Here is a 21,329-nt window from a genome sequence, read left to right on the forward strand (position 1 = left end):
AGCAATCTGTATTTTAATATAGCCTCCAGGTGATTCTGATGCTCCCTCTCAAATTTAGGAACAGTCAAGCAATAGGACTCTCCTTCAGCAGTTCTACAGTAAGGTCACTGAAAACTACCAGTACTTTGCTTCCCTCTCAGTCCATTAATCTCTCCCTTCCCCACCCCATATCCACTTAATCAGATTCACAAAAATAATGTACACATTTCAAAAAGAACATAAAACTTTATTAAGAACATCTTATACTGTCATCAGATACAACCAAAGAAAAAGGAAGAAACAGGGAGACTTCATTCTCCCATGTGCTGTTGCCGCCTCAGAACAGACTCAGGTGTGAATGGCTAGAATTACAGTTGGCAACAAATGTTCTGTATTAAGTGACTTCAATAAGTAACTCAATATTCCCTTTCTATGCAGAGAATCAGGTTATGTGTGAAAAACCTTTGCTATAGTGCAACAACTATGAAACAAGACTATGTCTTTATGAGCTGTTTCTTAATAGAATACAAAGCAGTTTAGTAGCTTTATATTATTTAACATAATGTTAATTTTTAGAATGGAAAATTCAGAAAGGACAATATTACTTTCCAAAATAATGCATTTATACTTTTGAGTTTTTTTTCTCTAAAGATTTCTAAGAACCAGTTCAATAACTATACTTTAATCGACAGTGACAACTGACAATCTAGTTTTGTTCTTTTAATTTTGCAAATCAAGATGAATAGCTCATCCCAGTTTTTGTTGATTCTGAACAATTTCTTATAGAAAAACTCTGATTCACAGTGCATGTAAGAAGAGGTATCAAATCAGCTACATCTGGACTGGTTTTTCTAGAGGGAAAGGTTGGCTATTGAGCCAGGCTGGCTTTCTCAGACTCCCAGGATTCCCATGTGGTTCTTTTACTTACTGTAGTGATGGAAGGAACAGAGGAGCACCAGGGAATCTGCTCAAAATGCCACTCCAGACAGCTCTCTGCACTGTTTGTAGAGAAAAGAGTGATGGTATCCATTCAAACCACAGCACCCCTACTTCAAGTTTGATGACATGCTTTTCTCTTAAAGGGCTTGGCCAAACTGCACGCAAAGAAGCATACTTGTCTAAGGTCACAGTGGAGAAAAAGCTCATGATTTAGAATTTGGGACTACAGTATCCCATCTAACTCCCATTTCTTGAGAAAATGTAGCCTTCCTCTTATAAATGGAGACTATTTACTGCTAAGGCTTATCCATGTTAACTACCATAAGGCTGAAAACATGACTTCTAAATAAAACAATATCATTTGTGTTTACAGTTAGTGAGTTAACAAGTGAGGGTTTGTGAAGAATCAGTCAAGGGGTGGTATTGAGGGTGTTCAGATTCTGGAGTACTATCAGGTATCACAAATCTCATCAACTTTAAAAAAATAACGCATATTTCTCATAAATATTTAGAGCAGATACTGGAATTAAAATCAGTATCTAAGTAAGGTGAAAATATTTCAACAAACTCCTAATAGATTTCACTCCTCCCCGAGTATATAGTTTACACATTAATTTTAAAAAGAAAAAATATTTGAATGGATGAATCACCATTTTAGTAGATCATAAACAAGGTCAAGATGTTAAAAATAAGTTGACATACTAACAAGATTTTGCCTTCACATTAACAACAGCAAAAGACTCACTTACTATACTTTTGTAACAGGTTATAAAGGCTTGATAACTGTACATTTATTATCCCACTTGCTTAATCTTCTGTTTGTTACACCTAGGGACAGAAGAACACAGCACAGGCAGATCCAACTTGGAGACACCCCAATGTGTGAGTATAGCTGCTGTACACCATTTCCTTAGGGTGATAAATGCTGGTCACTATCTACAATTAGTAGTAATTTGTCAACCACATTCAAGTTAAGTATATTTGTGGTTAAATGGATTACTTTCCCAAGTTATCTGTAGTAAGATTCACAGGGAACCTAACTACTATTGTTTCTGTGAGAAAATGTGCCCTAACTACCAAATGTTTACTAAAAAACTTTAAAATATATGGATGGTGACTACTTACATGTGTCTCTGTTTAGGGGAGAGGTTGAATTGTTAATAGCACTGTTTTCAGAACAATTGGCTTAAAAAATGTTTGCCTTCTCCTTCACATGTAAATTCATTTTAACTATAACCTCTAATACTAAGAAAGAAACAGTGAAGCCATTCAAACTAGTGAGACATAATTGTCTTGTGGGATTTAAAAGGAAATGTTTTATTGACTATTCTAATTTGAATCTGCTAACAATGAAAAGAAAAATCTCTAACATGTAAAAGCAACGAATGAAAGAACAAATTTATCCTAAATTATTACTGGATACAAATCCATGGCTTAACAATGTGCCTTTTAAAAAAAAGCATGAGAGCATGCAACTGTTCTAACACATAGGATTAGAAATAAAAGTTAAAAGTACATTTGTTTTGCCAACTCTGAATATACAAATATAAAATTTACAAGATCTACACTGTAGTGTAGCTCTGCTTAATTTCAAAATATACAGTCATTCAAAATCCTTGAGGAAACATTAAAAATGTTTTAGGCTACTTTACCGAACATTAACGAAGACTGTGTTTTTGAAATATAAGAGCTACAAATGCTATGGTTTTTAAAGTTATATGACTAGGGAGTAATAAAAGTATTATTATTTTTAGTTTCTTTTCATTCCACAGATGACTTTATGTTAAAGGGATCAATTATGCTAAAAAGAGACTGATTTAACAAATAGAAATCAGTTCCAGAATCAAAGTTATCGTTTGGAAGAATATCAAAATTTATAATATTTCCAAAGCATTTTCATATTAATCTACTCAAATAATTCTAATAGCTTAGTCAAACAAGTCTTTAATAGTTTTCTTTCCTACATTGGTAGATGCAGTGGAATTCCTTTAATGCTATTGTGGAAAAGGTTCTGCAGGCTTTGATCTGACTCTCGAAGTGGCATACAAGTTTAGAGCTAAATTACTGACCTCTAGGGAATAAGGAGTCAAAGGCATTGAGGGCACAGAACTGATATTTTGGATGAGGAGAAGGGTAAGGATTAAGTTGGAACATTTGTCCCTTCTACAATCAAGTCCTAACTATACCATAATAAAGGCTCAACCAACTCCTGATTCATTCTTTCCCTTTAGAAAGTACACAGTATACAGTGATTAGATACTGAAGAAAGTAAAGAGAAACATTCAAAAATACAAGGAGATATAGAAACATGGAATTTCTCACAAGGCCCTGGATCAAAAAAATTTACAAAGAGATCTGTTGAAAATAATCACTATTTGTGAGCTTATTAATACACAGAGATCATTACTTTGTTTAACTAAGTCATGTAACTTACCAATAAAATAGTAAACAAACCAACATTTTAAACAATTTTATAAATTACTCGTTTCTTTTGTTAGTGTTACTTTCTCAACAATATACAAAAATAATGCTACAGGGCTATCCACCTAACCTGTCTTCATCTCTTGCAAAGTCCTGGGGCCCTGGAAAGAGACTGGTATCAATCTTCACTGTAGATGTCCCCGGCAAACGGCAAGTGCATGTGGCTGCCTGTGACATTGGGCAATCGAGATAAGTCTGGCAGGCTCTGGATCCGGGACCTGAGTTCTTTGCGCACCAGGGAAACTCTGGCTAACTTGCGCTTGTATTCCTGTAACATTAAACCACTTTCATTAGCATTTTGAGAGTTCAGGGTAGAGTTATCTAGTTAACACACAGCATAAAATCTGCTACTACAACAGGATAATACAAAATATAAAAAGTTCACTACAATGCGAATTTTAGAATCAAAAGAGTGACTTTGGAAACATATAACTTGGTAAACTCTATTATTATAAGAAAAAACACAATCTTTGGCTATTGTTTCCCACATATAGAAAGAAGACTAACATTAATACTCTTAAGCTAGCATGTATGATTTCCAGGGATCCTTGAGCTTTGGTAAGAAAAATCACATATTTTTCACACACTCAAGTTGAAATTAAACATGTTTTCAATTGTGAATGTTAGCAACAACCCACAGAAGTATTCTCAGTACCTGTGACTTAACCTCCAATAGAAATCATTTGTTTTCATATTACATTTTTTGAAGCTATCTAGAAACAGTGTTTACATTTGAAAGTACAGTAATTCTTAGACCAACCACTAAATGTTATCTGATATGTTAATAAAGAAGCGTATATGATTATGCAGTTATTTATTGGAAACAGATGTGGTTCAAGCAGTTGAGTGCCTGCTTCCCACATGGAAGGTCCCAGTTTGGTCCTTGGAGAATCCTAAAAACAACAAAAGCAAACACCAAGCAAACAAATGAAAAAACCCTTTCAATCTCCCTCTCTACTAACCAGGACTGATTGTTGAGGACGTGGAAGGGAGTGGAATTATTTCCTACCCAGGAAAAGGGAAAGGGCTGCCAGCAAAGGTTGGAGAAAACTGTCTAGAGAAAATTTGAATTTCAAGGCTCTTAGCCTCCAGGAAGGAACATATATCCAGTTCATGTTACAACAAACACTCCAACCAGGCATTGAAATGAGGGCTGTCAAAGAGCGCCATCTGCTGGCAGATCAAGGAAGTGCATGTGAGGAAATTAAAAGTAAATGAGAGGCTTTTTCCAGCCTTTATACCCTCCCTCCCCAAAACCCTAGGAAGTGGATGTGCAACCCAGTACTGGAACCAGAGCCCAGTTTTGAGTGACTAACAAGGACAATCCTAAAGACCCAGAAGAGGTGGAACCAAGAATCAAAGCACAGTAGTAACAAACAGGCTCCTGCTACTGAATCCTTACAAAAGAGAAATTGAGCACCTGAGTAAACTCATCATCCTAATTAGATGTCTAGACATCAACAAAAAACTATGAGCCATACAAGAAAATAGCAGACATGGTTCAAGAAAAGGAATATAATGAAGCCTCAGAAGAGATGCAGGATTTGAGGCAACTAATCAAAGAAACATATACAAATTTCCCCAAAATCAAAATAATGAGTTGAACACACAATATGCCTGAAGAGATAAATGACATCAAGAAGACACTGAAGGAAGTGGTTATGGCTCAACTAATAGAGTGTCCACCTACCATATGGAGGGTCCAGGGTTTGATACCTAGGGCCTCCTGATCCGTGTGGTGAACTGGCCCATGTGCAGTGCTGCCGCATACAAGGAGTGCCATGCCACACAGAGGTGTCCCCCATGAAGGGGTGCCCCACATACAAGGAGGGTGCCCCACAAGGAGAGCTGCCCTCTGCAAAAAAAACACGCAGCCTTCCCAGAAGTGGTGCCACACACACGGAGAGCTGATGCAGCAAGATGACACAACAAAAAAAAGTGGCACACTTTCCCAGTGCTGCATGACAAGAATGCAAGTGGACATAGAACATACAGTGAATGGACAGAGACAATGGCGGGGGCGGGGGGATAAATATCAGAAATCCTTTCAAAAAAGACTGAGTGAGCACAAAGGAGAATATGAAATCCTGAAAAGAAATGTAACAGAGTTCACAGGAACGAAAGATACAATAGGTGAGATCAAAAACACATTAGAGGCATATAGCAGCAGACTCAAAATGAGAGAAGAAAGAATAAGTAATACCAAAGACAGATCAGCTGAAATTGAAAAGAGAAAATAATGGAAAAAACTGAGCAGCAGCACAGGGAGTTGAATGACAGCATGAAATGCAAAAACATACGTGTCACGGGAGTTCCAGAAGAAGAAGAGAAAGGAAAAGGGGCAGAAAGAATATCTGAGGAAATAATAGCTGAAAATGTCCCAACTCTCATGAAAGAAATGAACATATATGTCCAAGAAGCATAATGTACCCCAATAAGAATAAATCTGAATAGACCTATTACAAGATATACACTACTCAGAATGAACTTGGATTAACTGTATGCTTTATTAATATGTCTCAAAAAATCAATTAAAAAATAATTGTGCAAGAATGCCAGAAATAGCAGCTATGTACAGCAACGGGAACAGAAAGAGATTGAGAGATGAAGAGTTTTCTTGTTTGTTTTTGTTTTTATTATTGAAATAATGAAAATTATCTCTAATAATAATTGAAGTGATGAATGCACTACTACATGATTATACTTAATACCATTGATTGTACACTTTGGATGAATTGTGTGCTTCATTAATATGTACCAATAAAATTAATTTGTTTAAAAAAAAAAAGGATCAACCAGGCTATGGTATAAAAGATGAAACTGAGGAAGAAACTCAGCTAAGAGTTTACTGCAATTACCCAGGAAAGAAATAATAAGGGCCTGAATCAAGCCTGGAGAAGTAGGACAGAGCAATGCACTTTACAAACCACACTGTATGTATTTAATACCTTAATCAAAAAGATAAAAATATGTTTACTAAGAAAAATTTGTAGGACATAGGTATTTCTAATGTGAAGTAGAATGATGAGGTTTCAGGCTTGATGAACAGATAGATGGAGACGTTGTTATTTGAAATAACAAAGATGGGTAGAAACTCCCTTGGGATAAGTAAGATAAAGAGTACAGTTTCCAACATGTTATGTGTGAATTACCTTTAGACTTCTAATAAACACATGGAAACATAATTCTAGCATTCTGAGCTGGAAATAAAGATGCTTACTTTGTCATCAGCAAATGAAGTCTTGCTAAACCAGGGGAAGCATATGAGCCAGGTAGACTTGTATGAGTGCACATAGGGAGGATTTCACAATCATTTTAAGCCACCTGCCTCTCCTTTTTCCAACTCTTTTGCACACCCTCCATCAGATAAGACTGTCAAACTTTAGTTTTCAGGGTTTCAGAAAAAAAACCATATATATATATACACACTGAACCTAATTTTCTATTAATAAATTATCTATCATACCACATGATTCCCATGATTATAATGTGCTCACAATGAGGATAAATGTCTTCTCCCTCCCCTGGTTGAGAATCAGATATACAGGAAGAAAGAAAAGTAGGCTAATAGCATAAAGTGGTAATGTACCCAATGTTAAGAAGGGACGGAAAAAGCAGTAGAGAACCAGGAGAAAGTAATACACATTTTTCAAAATTTTAAAATTTTTTAAAATTTAAAAATAAGCAAAATTTTAAAATTATTTAAAGTTTAAAATTTTTTTCTTAGGAAAATACTGACTTTCTCAATAGATGCTTTGGGTGCTGTGACAATCCAATTATTTGAGAACGGTACCATTCACATCCATTATCTGAAGAAATCAGTTATTATACTAAGCCAAGATAGAATATCTGCTTTGCAAGGTCTTGTAAGAGAATTCAATAACAAATTAACTGCAATTATATATTTGAAAATGGTTCACTTAGAGAATTTCATATTTGAAAATAATGGATTCCCATTCCTTAAGTATGGGATGCACGTAGGCACTTCCTTCCAAAGAGTACAGAAATAGAGAAAAAGACCAACTTTACAGCAGAGAAACTTAACGAACATAACCTCAGTCAGGTGATCAAGGTCAAAATCAGCAGTGATAAGTCATGTTGACATTATGAACCCTTGATAGGATGGGATGAGAATGGCTCTTTATCTCTGTGTTATTCCTCACCAAAACATGTAACTCCAAATCTAATTGAGAGAAAAATATTGACAAATCCCAAGTGAAGGACATGCTACAGAATACCTGAGCAGTAGACCTCAAAACCTTCAAGACTGTCAAGGTCATTAAAACAAGGAAAGTCTAAGAAATGGTCACAGCCAAGAAGTACCTAAGGAAAAATGACAATACAACATGATAGCCTAAATAGGATCCTGAAACGAAATCAGGACATCAGTTAAAAACTAAGAAAATGGAGAAAGGATGGGTTTTAACTAATAACAATCTATCAATACTGGTTCAATAATTGTAACAAATGTAACATACTAATATAAGATATATCAGCAGGAAAACTGTGTGAAGGGTAATAGGAACTCTTTGTACTATCTTCATGGGTTTTCCATAACCCAAAACTGTTAGGAAATAAAAAGTTGATCCTTTTATATTTTCCCAGATTACCCAAGCTGCATTGCCTACACTCTTTTCTTAATTCACACAAGAATCCTGCAACATAGTTATAGTTACACCTATAACTACAGGACTGCAGTAATAAAATGCCAAATCAAGAAAAAAGCTTCTTAAAAGCAGTGCGATCTCCTGCTTTCCTGGCTGGTCCCTCCCTCAACTCACCCACTCTGCATGGAGCCAGACCATGTTCCCAGTAAGGATCCCTGGTCTCAGATCCACAGGGAGCAGGATAACCCTAGTTCAGATGCTGGGAGCATGTATGTCTGGCCCAATCTGTCTGGTGGTGGCCTGAGGCATTTGCCATCCCAGAACTTGCCCTGCATGTATAAAGTAGCTAAGAGAGCTCTCCTACAGAATACTATGGGAATGCAATTAAGTTGCATTGCCTGGACCAAGGGATTGCTAGCAGTAGGACTTACAGTACAGTGCCTGGGGCTATGAAACTGGTTCCTAGGGAAAAGGGGACATTTGTAACTGTGTAAAGAGGGGAATTCCAAGGGCCACATGTGCAAGTTCCAGACCAGATGCATGCACAAAAAGGATCAAGGAGGTCCCTATGTTTTGGCCTAGAGTATTCTCATATTGATTGTATGAATAGCTCCTAAAGAAGAGCACTTGCACAGATTAATCTGCAAAGACTGGGAAAGGAGTGTTCATTTTTTCCTTTTATTTTTGTCAGCTCTTTGCATTCAAGGAAAACTTGGTCCTAACACTAGTTGGTTACAAGTCTAAGGAACAGATAGATGCCAGAGTCTAAAGTTCAGTGATAACAAATTAATATATCAAAATGTCCAGGTTTTGACAAAAGGCTACAAAACATACAAAGAAAGAGAATGCACAAGCTCAGGCAAAGGAAATGAAAGCACTAGAAACCATCAATGATGAGGACAAGATCTAAAAAATGCCAGTAAAGACTTTTTTAAAATGGTCCTAAATATGTTCAAAGAACTTAAGGAAAACATGAACAAAAAACTAAAGGAAATCAGGAACATGACAGAGGAACACAAAGAGAATATCAAGAGAGATGAAAATTATGAAAAGGTAATAAACAGAGCTGAAGAATACAGTAACAGAAAAATTTAAAACTTCCTAGAGGGATTCAATAGCAGATTGGAGCTGGAAGAAAGAATCAGAGAACATTTGCAATCATTCACTCTGAGGAACCTACAGGACCCTATCAAGTATACGAATATACACATTGTGGAAATGCCACAAGGAAAAGAGAGAAAGGGACTGTTAGAACATTCAAGGAAATAATGGCTGAAACTTCATAAATTTAACAAAATGGGAGCAGCTATGGCTCAAGCAACTGCGCTCCTGCTTACCATACAGAAGATCCAGGTTAAAAATAAAGAAAAAGAAAAAGACCTGTGTGGTGAGGCGCAGGCCCCCAGGTGGCAAAGAACACATCAAAAAAAAAAAAATTAACAAAAGACATTAATATAGGAAACAGATATGGTTCAAGCAGTTGGACTCCCATTTACCATATAGGAGGTCCAGGGTTCAATGCCCAGGGCCTCCTGGTGAAGGCAAGCTGGCCTGCATGGCATGCTAACCCACACAGAATGCCAGCCCATGTGGGAGTGGCCTCCCATGCAGGAGTGCTAGCCAATGTGGAGAGCTGGCACAGTAAATGATGCAACAAAAGACACAGAGGAGAGAAAACAAGAGACATGGCAGAACAGGTAGCTGAGGTGGCACAAGAGAATGACTGCCTGCCTCTCTCCCACTCCACAAGGTCCCAGGATCAGTTCCTGGAGCCGCCTAATGAGAATACAAGTAGACACAGAAGAACACACAGCAAATGGAGAGCAGACAATGGGGGTGGGGGGGGGTGGAGGAGGGAGAAATAAACAAATCTTAAAAAAAAAAGACATGAATATACACATTCAAGACACTCAACAAACTCCAAAGAGGACAAAGTCAAATAAACCCATGCCATGGCATATTATAATTAGACTGTCAAATGCCAAAGATAAAGAGAGAAATCTGAAAGCCAAAAAAGAGAAGCAGTATGTTATATACAAGGGCACCTCAATAAGATTAAGTGCCAATTTCTCATCAGGAGGCAAGAAGGCAATAGGATGATATATTTAAAGTACTGAAAGCAAAAAATTGGCAATTAAGAATTCTATACCTAGCAAAACGAACTTTCAAAAGTGAGGGAAGGATTAAGACATTCCCAGATAGAAGAGCTGAGGGAGTCTGTCACCACTAGACAAGTCCAAAAAGACATGCTGGAGAGAATTCCACAGGTTGAAAGGAAAGAACAGAAGACAACAGATGGGGGCTGTATGAATATGGGTAAATATAAAAGCCAGTACTATTGTATTTTTGGTTTGCAACTCCACTTTTTACTTCCTATAGGATCTAAAAGGCAAATGCACAAAATTTAAGGAGAAATAAGTAGTTCTGGACTCAAAATATGACCATGTAATTTGTGAGAACTACATAAAGGTGGGAGGGCAGAGGAGTATAGGAAAATAGTTTGTGTGCTGTGTATGTGTTTGTGTGTGTGTTTAAGAGGTACCAGGGTTTGAACCTGGGACCTCCTACATGGGAAGTAGGTGCTCAACAACTGAGCTACACCCACTCTCCTGTGTACACTACTGAAGTTACATTGGTATCAAAGCAAATGAGATTGTTACAGATTTAGGATGTTGAATTTAAGCCCCATGAAACTAAAGAAGATGAAAGCTTGTAGAGACAGAAATTAGAGTACAAGTTGCCAGGGGTGGGTGTGGGGAGACAGACTGAATGGTGAGTTGATGAATAATGAGTGAAGGGTTTCTGTTTGGAGAGATGGGAAAGTTTTAGTAATGAAGGTGGTAAGTGTACTGCAATATTGTGAAGTGATTAATCCCATCCAATGGTATGCTTGGAAGTGGTTTAGATGGGAAGGCTTATGATATGCAATTTAAAAAAAAAAATTTAATTAAAAAAAAATTTTTTTTAAAAATTTAAATTTTTCCCACAATTAAAAAAAAAAAAAAAAAAGCAACTAAAGAGACAATAACAATTAAATGCAATACATGATCCTGGATGGGATTTAGCAAGGGACGAGAAAAGCTTCAAAGGAACATTATTGGGAAATATGAAAGAGATTGGAATATAGACAGTAAGCTTTATATCAATGTTAAATGCCTTGACCTTGGTAACTGCACTTAATTTGGTAGTTACATAAGTGAATATCCTTGTTCTTAGGTAATGTAGGTGGCAGTATTAAGTGTTCAAGGAGTATTATGTATACAACCTATACTCAAGTGTCAGAAAATGGATAGACAGACAGACAGTGAATGGAAAGAGAAATAAAATGATACAGAAAATGTGGCAAAGCGTTAAAACTGATGGACCTGGGTATCTGGGGGTGGGTGTGTGTGAGGGTTGGAGTTTTCATTAGGGGATTTTAATAGTATTTGTAACTGTCCTGTATGTTTCAGTGTATTTCAAAGTTAACCCAAAAGTCTCTTCTTATAAGAAACAAAATCCTATTTGGACTGGTACTTAGTTTGAGCTTCTTTATGATAGAATCATCATCTACTATTAATGTTTAAGCAGTCAAATAAATAGAAATACTGCTATCAAAATGCAGGAAATTCGAGACTCTTGTTCACAAATATATTTTTATTTTTCTTCAAAAATGAAAGGTAGAATATAATTATTCAAAAAAAAAAATAACCTGGATTTTGTAATATTAACCCTGACCTGAACAAAGAAACAAAATTTACTTGAAGGAAAAAAATGACAAATTACTATTTAGGATCTTTTGCTCAAATTCTTCTTCCCTTCCTTGTTCAAGATCTTCATCCAATTTCTATCCATCCCTCAAGTGTCAGCTCAAATCCCAAGTGCTCCATTGCTTATTTCTTGCACATCTCAACTTTCACTACTACTTATCAACTATTTAATGGTGCACTGCTTTGTCATCCCATTGACTATCTGCATACTATCCATAAAGGATACAATTTTTTTAAAAGTTGATAAATGAAGTTAAAGATACAAAAATAGAAAAAAAATTTCTAATCATTTGAATGACTAAAACCCTTTTACATGCATATATATATATACACACATTTATTAAAGCCAACAGCCCTAAGCAAAAGAATCCATTTTTTTTCCTTTATATCATGGTTTAACTACTTGTTTTCTAAGATTACTTTTGGAAAGAGGAGGATTTAAACTAAATTAGGAATTCACTTGTGCCTGTTCTATTAAGACAAAGATGTAGTTAAACTTAACAAGAGAATGAACTTTGTATCTTTTCCCTATACAAATTCTGATCACCTCTTTAGTCAATGGCTACTTAAATCTTTTTAGAGAGCCTTCTTTATATTGCCACATTTCAATATTAATGAATCAGATACCATTTGTCTTGTGTACACTCCAAGTGGGTTAGATCTAGCTTGAAATCTAAACCACTTCTAGAAAAGCTTTAACAGCAAATACTGAGTACATATTGAGTATTTTATGTAATATAAGACCTACTTTAAGGATGAGCATTATCACAGAAACTTTCTACTATAACTTCACACTAACCTCTTTCAATTTGAATTATTTCTGAATTAATACTACTAAACTGTTCTCGTCTTCATAACCGTAATTACTGGAAATCACACTTTCATATATCCATATTTCTTACAGTGTCTAGCAAAGCACTGGGTATTAGCAGATCCCTAATTAATATAATTGGCCATAAAGTCAGAAGATTTGAAGTATTACTTCCTCATTTACTAAAGTGACCTTAGGCAAGGACTCCCTAAGATGAACAAGCCTGAACTGCTTAGTTTCCATTTATAAAATGGGACTATCTCCTTTGAAGGGTTGTGAGGCTTAATTCATACAGAAAATGTCCAATTATTCAGTGCTATAGAACTGTGATTATCATCATTCTAGGATGATATCAGAACCATCTTACAGTTAGATGACCTAAGGGAATGAATTTCCTGCAATTGGAGTAATTGCTCATTTTAGGGCTCACCCACATACAGTTGTACTAAAATTCCAACTGCTTTATGTCTTGGTTATTATTTCTGGATTTAAATATTTCTATAGCTGCCTTTTTCTTGCAGATATTGCTTAAATTCTGCTCACCTCTCTCATAAACAACTTTTCAAAAATGCTTGGAAAATAATTTCAATTACATTCACATGGGGATTTTTAGGGGTCAATCAAAGACTGTGGCCAATAATTATAAGCATCATGCCTACTACATTATGTTACAGCAGCAATGGATTCCTACTCACTTACTAAAAGAGAACTATAGCAGAAAGAGGACTGCACCAAGCCAGGAAGCTCAATCCTGAATACAGTAACCTAGCTGTGTCTTTTGTAGAAAGCAAATTTGAACATATAGTCCAGATTTCAGAATGTCTGAAAACCAGGACATAGCTAAGTAACTCCCTCTCTCACTTTTCATTTGTGAAATCAAATCTCTTAGCATCTTTTTCAAGTATAATGATTGGGCTGGGCAACAGCCAGTACTACCATTTTTTTCCCCAGCAAAGGAAACAGGGATATACTAGTATGATAATTAAAGACTCTTCCCACCACGGCACTTTTAAAGATGGAGACAGTGGTATATTTTCATATGGCACCTTATTTCCATAGTATTCCATAAGTTCTGTCTATGCAATCATATAAGCAGTTTCTCCCTGGGAGCTTCAACATCTGTGCCCGTAGTCTGAAATCTGATTTCTTCACTTCTACTTCAAATATTATCAGTATTAATCATAACTAAATATTACAGAATTAGAATAAATGGGTTGTTGGATTACAAAAGAACAAATTAAAGAAAAGGAAAGCTCGTCATCTCCACTCAAAAGTACTACAAGGTATATGGCCAAAGACTTGAAATAAGGGACTTGAACAGATATTTGCGCACCAAGGTTCATAGTGGCATTACTGAAAATTGCTAAAAGATGGAAGCAACCCAAGTGTTCACCAATCAATCGATATCTAAAATGTGGTATATACACACAATGGAATATTCAACTGTAAAAAGGAATGAAGTTCTGATACATGGAACAACATGGATGAACCTTAAAAGGCATCATGTTGAGTGAAATAAGTCAGATAAAAAGGATATTTTATAACTTCACTGATATGAAATGATTAGAATAAGCAAACTCAGAGTCAGAATCTAGAAGGGTTACCTGAGGGCAGAGCCAGAGTAGGTAATGAGGAGTTAATACCATATTTTTGCACAATTTCTATTTGGGTTGATCTTAACGTTTTGGTAAGCAATGGTGGTGATGGTAGCACAACACTGTGAAAGTAATTCGTTGCACTTAATTACATACGTGAATGTGGTTAAAGGGGGGAATTTTAGCTTGTATATTAAAAATAATTTTAAATCCATAGAACAGTACAACACAAAAAATGACACTATTGTACATGCTGGACTATAGTAAATAGTACAACTATTAAAATTTTATTTTATGTATTATAACAAATGTATCTCACTAACACAAGGTGTTGATAATAGGGTGGTATATGGGAAGTCTATATTTTGTTTTTTTCTGTAAACCTTATTTTTAAAAATGTGGTATCAAGGCATATTCTTCAGAACCTGTAATCGAAGCCCTAAAGTTGATAATCTTGACAACCCTGGTTCCCTTTAGTTGTTCCCTTGTAGACAACTAAATAAAGCCATAGAATGGTTTTATTTTTTGACACTGCATTTCATTATGTCTTTTGCCTCTCAAGAAACTAACAATTATAACAAGCTTTCATGATAACTATTACGAAGTTTGGGTTATTTTTCAGATTCCACCATTCTTTTTTCTTCATTTTTCTTGGCCTTGGATTACGGCTCTTGCTAGTTTACATGGTAAAAGTTAATTGGAGTATTGCTCCAGATAAAAATTACACAGTATCCCTAACTAGGCCAAGAAACTCCATGTCAAGCAATTCCTGTCACTGTGGAGATTAGTCAAGTCTGTTATTACTAGAGACAGAGTACAGATCAGGTAAAGATGCTATCAGTTGTTTGGCCCAACCCACCTTCCAGAAAACAAGTGCCCAAAATTAGCTAGGTGTCTATCCCTGGGATTGATAAATCTTTAAATTATAAAATCCAACATATCAAATCTTCGTTTCTTTTCATCTTGAACCACTCTAACATAGCCATCATTTTTAACTTGGCTGTACAGCAGCTTTCCCATCTACTGGGAATTACTTTTGTGTAAACGAATGTCATCTAACACAACGTCCTACTTCCTTCAGTTCATTTCAGGGCTATCATTTTCTCAAACTGTCTATTCTAAAAGCAGATTTATTTAGCCTTACATTTAAAATGTTCTTGGAATAAGTAATTCTCATGTATTTTTATAATTACTGCTAAGTTTCATTAGATTTTTAGACTTACGAATGGAAAGACAAAATTACAGAGGCTATACAAGGGAAAAGAAACAGGAAGAAAAGGGAAATGGTGCCCATAATTTCCAGGAAGGCTGAACCTGACAATGATCATCAGTTTCAACCATGAGAATTAAGCCAGGAGCTACAAGCAACATATTACTTGGGCAATTTCTGATTAATAAACAGCTTCAAAATTTAAGTTGGGAAAAGAATGAAGGAAATAAAGTATAACCATCAAATTAACTCCTTGTGTTGATAGTTAAGTGAGGAAGTTGACTTAATTATACTTCTTTTAAATTATTTCCACCTTTTAGCCTCCCCTAGTACATATTATTGTTACTAAAGAATTAAATTTATCTAGGGTCATAAAGGATCTAATGCGTTTAACCTGGTGTTTCTCCAGTTGAGTGTCTCGTGGATGTTTTTCCAAGAGACTTTAACAAGCAGACCACACAGAAGTTGAGCTCATGTTTGGGAGCTAAAAAGATTTCTTTTACTACAGGCCTGTTCATATCCTCAATAGTCTATGTCCAGTGAAACTTCAAATGAAATCTGACTTGCAACTTTCCTCCAAATCATTTTGGCTGATCTTATACCATCTCCCATAACTAATATCTGATTTACAGCATATGGTTAAAGATGGATCCAACAGTTATCCCATTCTTGCCAGCCAACCTCTCTCTACCTCCTCCTTCACTTTTAAAGAATCATCTCACTGGATATAGAATTCTAGGTTGGTGGCTTTTTCTTCAACACTTTACTTCACCCCACTCTTTTGCTTGAATAATTTCTAAGAAGTTGCTCTTTTATCTTCGTTCCACTGTAGATGTCCCCCCACCCCTGCCCCATGGCTTCAACTTTTTCTGTCTTTGCTTTTCTGCAGTTTGAATATGTTATGCCTATGTATACATTTTTGGTATTTATCCTGCCCGGTTTCCTCTAAGCTTTCTGGATCTGTGGCTTGGTGTGTATTAATAAATTTGGAAAATCCTTGCCCACTAATATTTCAGGTTATTTCTTCTCCTTTTTCTCCTCATTTTCCAATTACATATGTTACACCGTTAAAATCGTCCCAGGTCTTGGACACCTTTTCTCATTCGTTTTTTTTTTTTTCTTTGTACTTTGGTTTGGGAAGCTTCTATTCACTTATCTTCAAGCTCACCAATTCTTTTCTCAGAAGAGTCTAAACCACTGACAAGCCATGAAAGGGATTTTCATTTGTTAGTGGTTTTTTGCATTTTGATTCTTCCTTAGCATTTCGATTTCCCATTTACACTATTTCTTGCAGTCTACTTTTTTCATTAGATCCCTTACCATATTAATGTTATTTTAAATTCCCTAAATTCCACAATTTGAGTCTAGTTCTGATGTTGGCTTTGTCTCTTTAGATTTTTGTCTTTAGCAAGCCTGGTAATTTTTTGAAAGCGGAACATAATATAGCAGGTAATAGGAATTGAGATGAATAGGCCTTTAGCGTGAGGAGTAGAGTTGTGTTTAAGGTCTGCTATAGCTGTAGATGCCAGAGGCTGCAACTCAATACTGTATATAAAAGCCATTTCACATCATGCAATTGTGACAAAACGGTCTTGCTCATCACCTATTAACACATTAACTAGTCCTAATTCGGTCCTCTGAAGTAAATCCAATGCCTCTTTTATAACAGAATTTGAAGCATCTGAAGACAGCTAGGACATAAATCATGCCCCTTCCCCAACTCTGATCTCCCATTTGCTCAACTGTTCTCCAAGGGGTTTTGTTTCTGTATCTTTTGCTCTCCTGGCCCCAGCCTACCTATGCATTGTGTGAGTTAACTGCTTTTTCAAATGTGGGATGCAGAAGTGAATACAAAATTACATCTGTTTTTGTGTGATTTATGTATCTTTTAAAAATAAAAATATATTTTTAAAAAACACACTTTATATGTGGTTAAACCAGGAACTAATTTAAGTATTTTCCACATTCTGAGCACTGTTTGTGTAGCTTACCACTTCATACCAGTTACATCACTAGAGTTACCAGCTATGTGTGATGAGTATTTTCTCCCATGAAGTGCTGCCAGCCAGGTCCTGCCCATAATGATGCACCTAACTTGTGGGAATCCAAATGTAGAAATTTATAGTGGAGTTTTTAAGCAGAGAAAGGTGATGAGGAAAGCACTGAAGGGTTTCACACTGATCCCTGCTAAGTTTGCACTGGTTACAGACCAATGGACTGGCCAGTCAAGAACTTTAACCACTAGATGACACATCTGAACCCAGAGCCATGGATGAGTTTCAGAAGGCAGCCCTAAATCAACTGAAGTTATAAGCCAAATTGTGTGCATGTGTGCATTTTTCAAAGCTGTCTGTAACTCAAAACTATCTTTATGATAGTTCAGAATATATAAATACATGAATTATATATATACTTTTATTTGATTGGCGAGAACAAGTTATATTACCAAGTGACAAAAAAATCTTTCAAAATTAGAATTACAATAAAAGGTATTTACAGCATCAAAGTATCTAGTATGTAATCAAAATTTGCCATCAAATTTACGTTAATATAAGCTGCACTTTCTATCTGTGTGTTTCACTGTATGTAAATCATCCTGGTTTTTAAGATGTCTGGCTTTTTAAGCTCCATAAATGGAACAGGCTTTGATCTAAAGCAGTGACTTTCTCCATAGCCAGATCTAAACATGCATAGATGTGGGGGCTGCTTCACCAAGAATTCTTGTTTTAGGAAATTTAAGCCTCAGAGGATTCTTTCTATCAGCTTAAGCTTCTCTGGATGACATGGTTTCCCTTAAAATTTTGATTGCTGTATCTGCTACATAGGTTTACAATATATAGTGTGCAATTATATAAAAATTATCAATACTTAAATTTTAATTCTCATATGAATCTTACCTCAAAAATAAGGAGGCATTAAATGAATAAGATGGTACAGTTAATGGTAATAGCACTTCACCAATAAATTACAATGGCGCACTGAAAGAACTGGACATAGAGAGGCAGTGAGGACTTTTATTAAACTTTCAATTTTCTTTATACTAAATGTTTCCCTGTCATTTGTCATGCAGACCTGATACATTGAAGTAGTATGACTTATTCACCTCTAATGGATTAAGTCTTTAATTTAAAAAAAAAACAACAAAAACTCCTCTCCTGTTTGAAACAAAAAGGGGGGGGGGGAGTGCAATAAATGCTAGCTATTAAATGTTAAGTAAAAAAAGAATACTTTCATATTTTAAAAGGTGAAATTGCAAATATGCAACTATTTCAGATAAACACCAAAACAATGTAATGAAATACATCCAAATATTTATAATGGTTGGCTTCAAAGGCTAGTGTAAACCTGAGTTGTTTTCCTTTCTTCAGTTTATTGGTATTTTCCACATTTTCTATAAACATATATTTTTCGGATGGGAAAATTTAGGCAAAAAAGGCAAGGAAAGAAAAATTTAAACTCAACACTGGATTTATAAGTTGAATTAAACTGAAGTACTCAGAAGTTCCCAGCTAAAACCAAGAGATAAGGAATAGGTGAAAAGGTCAAAAGTACCAAGTTTTAGAGTCAGAATAGACCTTACAAGTCATGAGGTTTGGAATATACATGTTGCAATGATATAAAAAAGACCTGGATATTACACAATGTGTTCAAGTTCAAACAGTAGGCTCTAGAATTCATAACTCTCAATTCCCAGGCCATTATTCTACTCCACACCCCATACCCACTGAAGACTAACCCAACTAGAGAGCCAAGCAGGAAGCAAATCTGTAAATGCATTATGGCTACAACTATTTTTACTTTTTTGTTTTGTACAAATATGCCTGCAACTCTGCTTAAAATATTTTTAATCTGTGACTTATTTTAAGACTAAAGGAAATAGATCAAAATGTTATCAAGAGCTGCTTCAATGCCATTTTACTCCATTTTTAAGATTTCCTTTGAAAATAACACTTCTGTGCCTCAGTATGCTCATTCATAAAATGGATAGAATACCTACGTCATATAGTCATAATATCAATAGGTAAATATTAAGTATTTAGAACAGTGCTTTGGCATACAGTGAACGCTAAGTATTATTACTTTATGACAAAATTTAAAACTTTGAAGTATTATCTCTTCTACAAGGGAATTTATATATAACAGGATTTCAGACTATATATAAAGACACTGGTAATTTTCCATTCATGTAGTGTACAGAAACTTTTTTTATGCAATATTGGGAAAAGGTTTCATTCAAAAAGCCTAAGAACTCTGACAACCCCCCAAAAATAAGCAAGTAGAGGCTACAAGGGCTGAGTTTACCAACAGAAGTGGGTACAATTTTTTTCATTACGAGAGATCATATAAAGGAAAATGGTTGACAATAAATTACCAAAAAGGGGCAATGATGTCTAAGTGCAATAGAAAGACTATCTGGCAGAAATGGTCTGAGTTTACATCTTGAATTCAACCTAGCTCACTTAGGCCTAGTTGCCTAGATGCTCCACTACTTCCTTCAGATACTGAATTCTAAGACAGGTCTGGGTGAGTTGAGGAAGAATGATCATCTGGCAAATATGACACCAGCGGCAGGATAGGGACATAAATTCTGGCAAGGATGAAGAAAGCTGTACTGTTTGTTCCTCTCTATCTTCTTTTTTCTTCCCAGTTTTCCTTCTGTCCTTTCTTCAATTTTTTTTCTCTCTTCTTTCCTTTTAGTTTGTTACCTTGCCTCGTTCTGTATTCTGCTGTCAAAGGAAACTCTTTAAATAACACTTTCACCATGAACAACTGTACGGTGGAATTTTCAGTATCTCTGCATTATCTAGAAAGCACCTCCAACTTTCACACAAAGTTCATATTAATACTACACACTGATAATCTTAAACAGCCTTTTAATAGAAAAACTCAGGCTTTCACACAGTAGCTAGCAAACAGGCCAAAGCTACCCCAATCATGGTGCTCCAGTCTCCACTTGCTTTATACAGCAGTCTGGAGTTACATGGATGCTGACAGTTGCAATAACACACAAGGATGGAAACCAGACAAGCTGAGAGTGACAAATATTTAGGTCCACGCAGATGTTCGCTGGACTTCAGCTAGTGGACTATCTATTCCATTGTAAAGGAAATGAGACAATACATTTATAATTCTAAACAGATTCAGCATTAAAAAATTTCAGTGATTCACATGTAAAGGGACACTCACGGATCGAAGAGAAGTGCACTGCTCCTTTGCATGTCATATAAAAGCAAGAGAAGATGGCAATTGGTATACATTTTTTTGCTTGACAGATTTAAAGAAAATGGATGAGAAACCCCCTAAAATGAGCATTATCATCTCCAGCTCAATCCACGTCTATTTCCAAACTTAAATAACTGTTATTCCTATTTAACTTGAGAATAACATACAATTCTTAAATTTTATTTTATCTATGTTTAATATGTAATCTATGATCTTGCTCATTTTATAGCCTGAATAATATCAAAGACTTAAAGAGCACCACTAATTATAGCAAGGAATTTTTTAACTTAAAAATTCTCTGGGAATAAAAACTGCCCCTCATAGTAGGTAATTTTGTTGCTGAAATTTTGTATAATTGATTTTCATACATTATTTTTAAGAACGCATTATGTATAAAATTGGGGCACTGCCTTACTACATTAAGTTTAAATTCCACCAGTTCAATTTCAGTTTCCTATAATTACACAAAAATCTTACTTGTTCCATGGTTCCCACCATTATCTGGTTTCATTTCATAACCATAATGGCTTTGATGTTTTTGCTTATATTGATTACTCACTTAGAATTCTATTCTCCATTAAGTCTATATTCCATGTATCTTTTTAAAGGCCCACTTAAGTTTCCACTCTTTTGCATCTCAGATAGCACCTTCAGTTTTGTTTTTAAACCAAAGAACTCCTTTAATACTTAAAATATCCCTTCATTCATTTCTTCACACAACAACCAACATTTACT

General features: G+C 35.5%; 1 protein-coding gene across 1 annotated transcript in view; it reads right to left on the reverse strand.

Annotated features, from left to right (window-relative positions):
* Positions 1–205: 205 nt before the first annotated feature.
* The window catches only part of RPRD1A (regulation of nuclear pre-mRNA domain containing 1A), a 69,741-nt gene continuing 48,617 nt past the window's right edge, over positions 206–21,329 (reverse strand). Inside the window, exon 7 of the mRNA XM_004464508.4 lies at positions 206–3,667. Within this exon, the coding sequence (XP_004464565.1) occupies positions 3,518–3,667 (150 nt within the window). The 3' untranslated portion in view covers positions 206–3,517. The remainder of the gene's footprint in view (positions 3,668–21,329) is intronic.

The sequence above is a fragment of the Dasypus novemcinctus genome, chromosome 16, assembly GCF_030445035.2.
Source record: "Dasypus novemcinctus isolate mDasNov1 chromosome 16, mDasNov1.1.hap2, whole genome shotgun sequence".
NCBI lineage: Eukaryota > Metazoa > Chordata > Mammalia > Cingulata > Dasypodidae > Dasypus > Dasypus novemcinctus.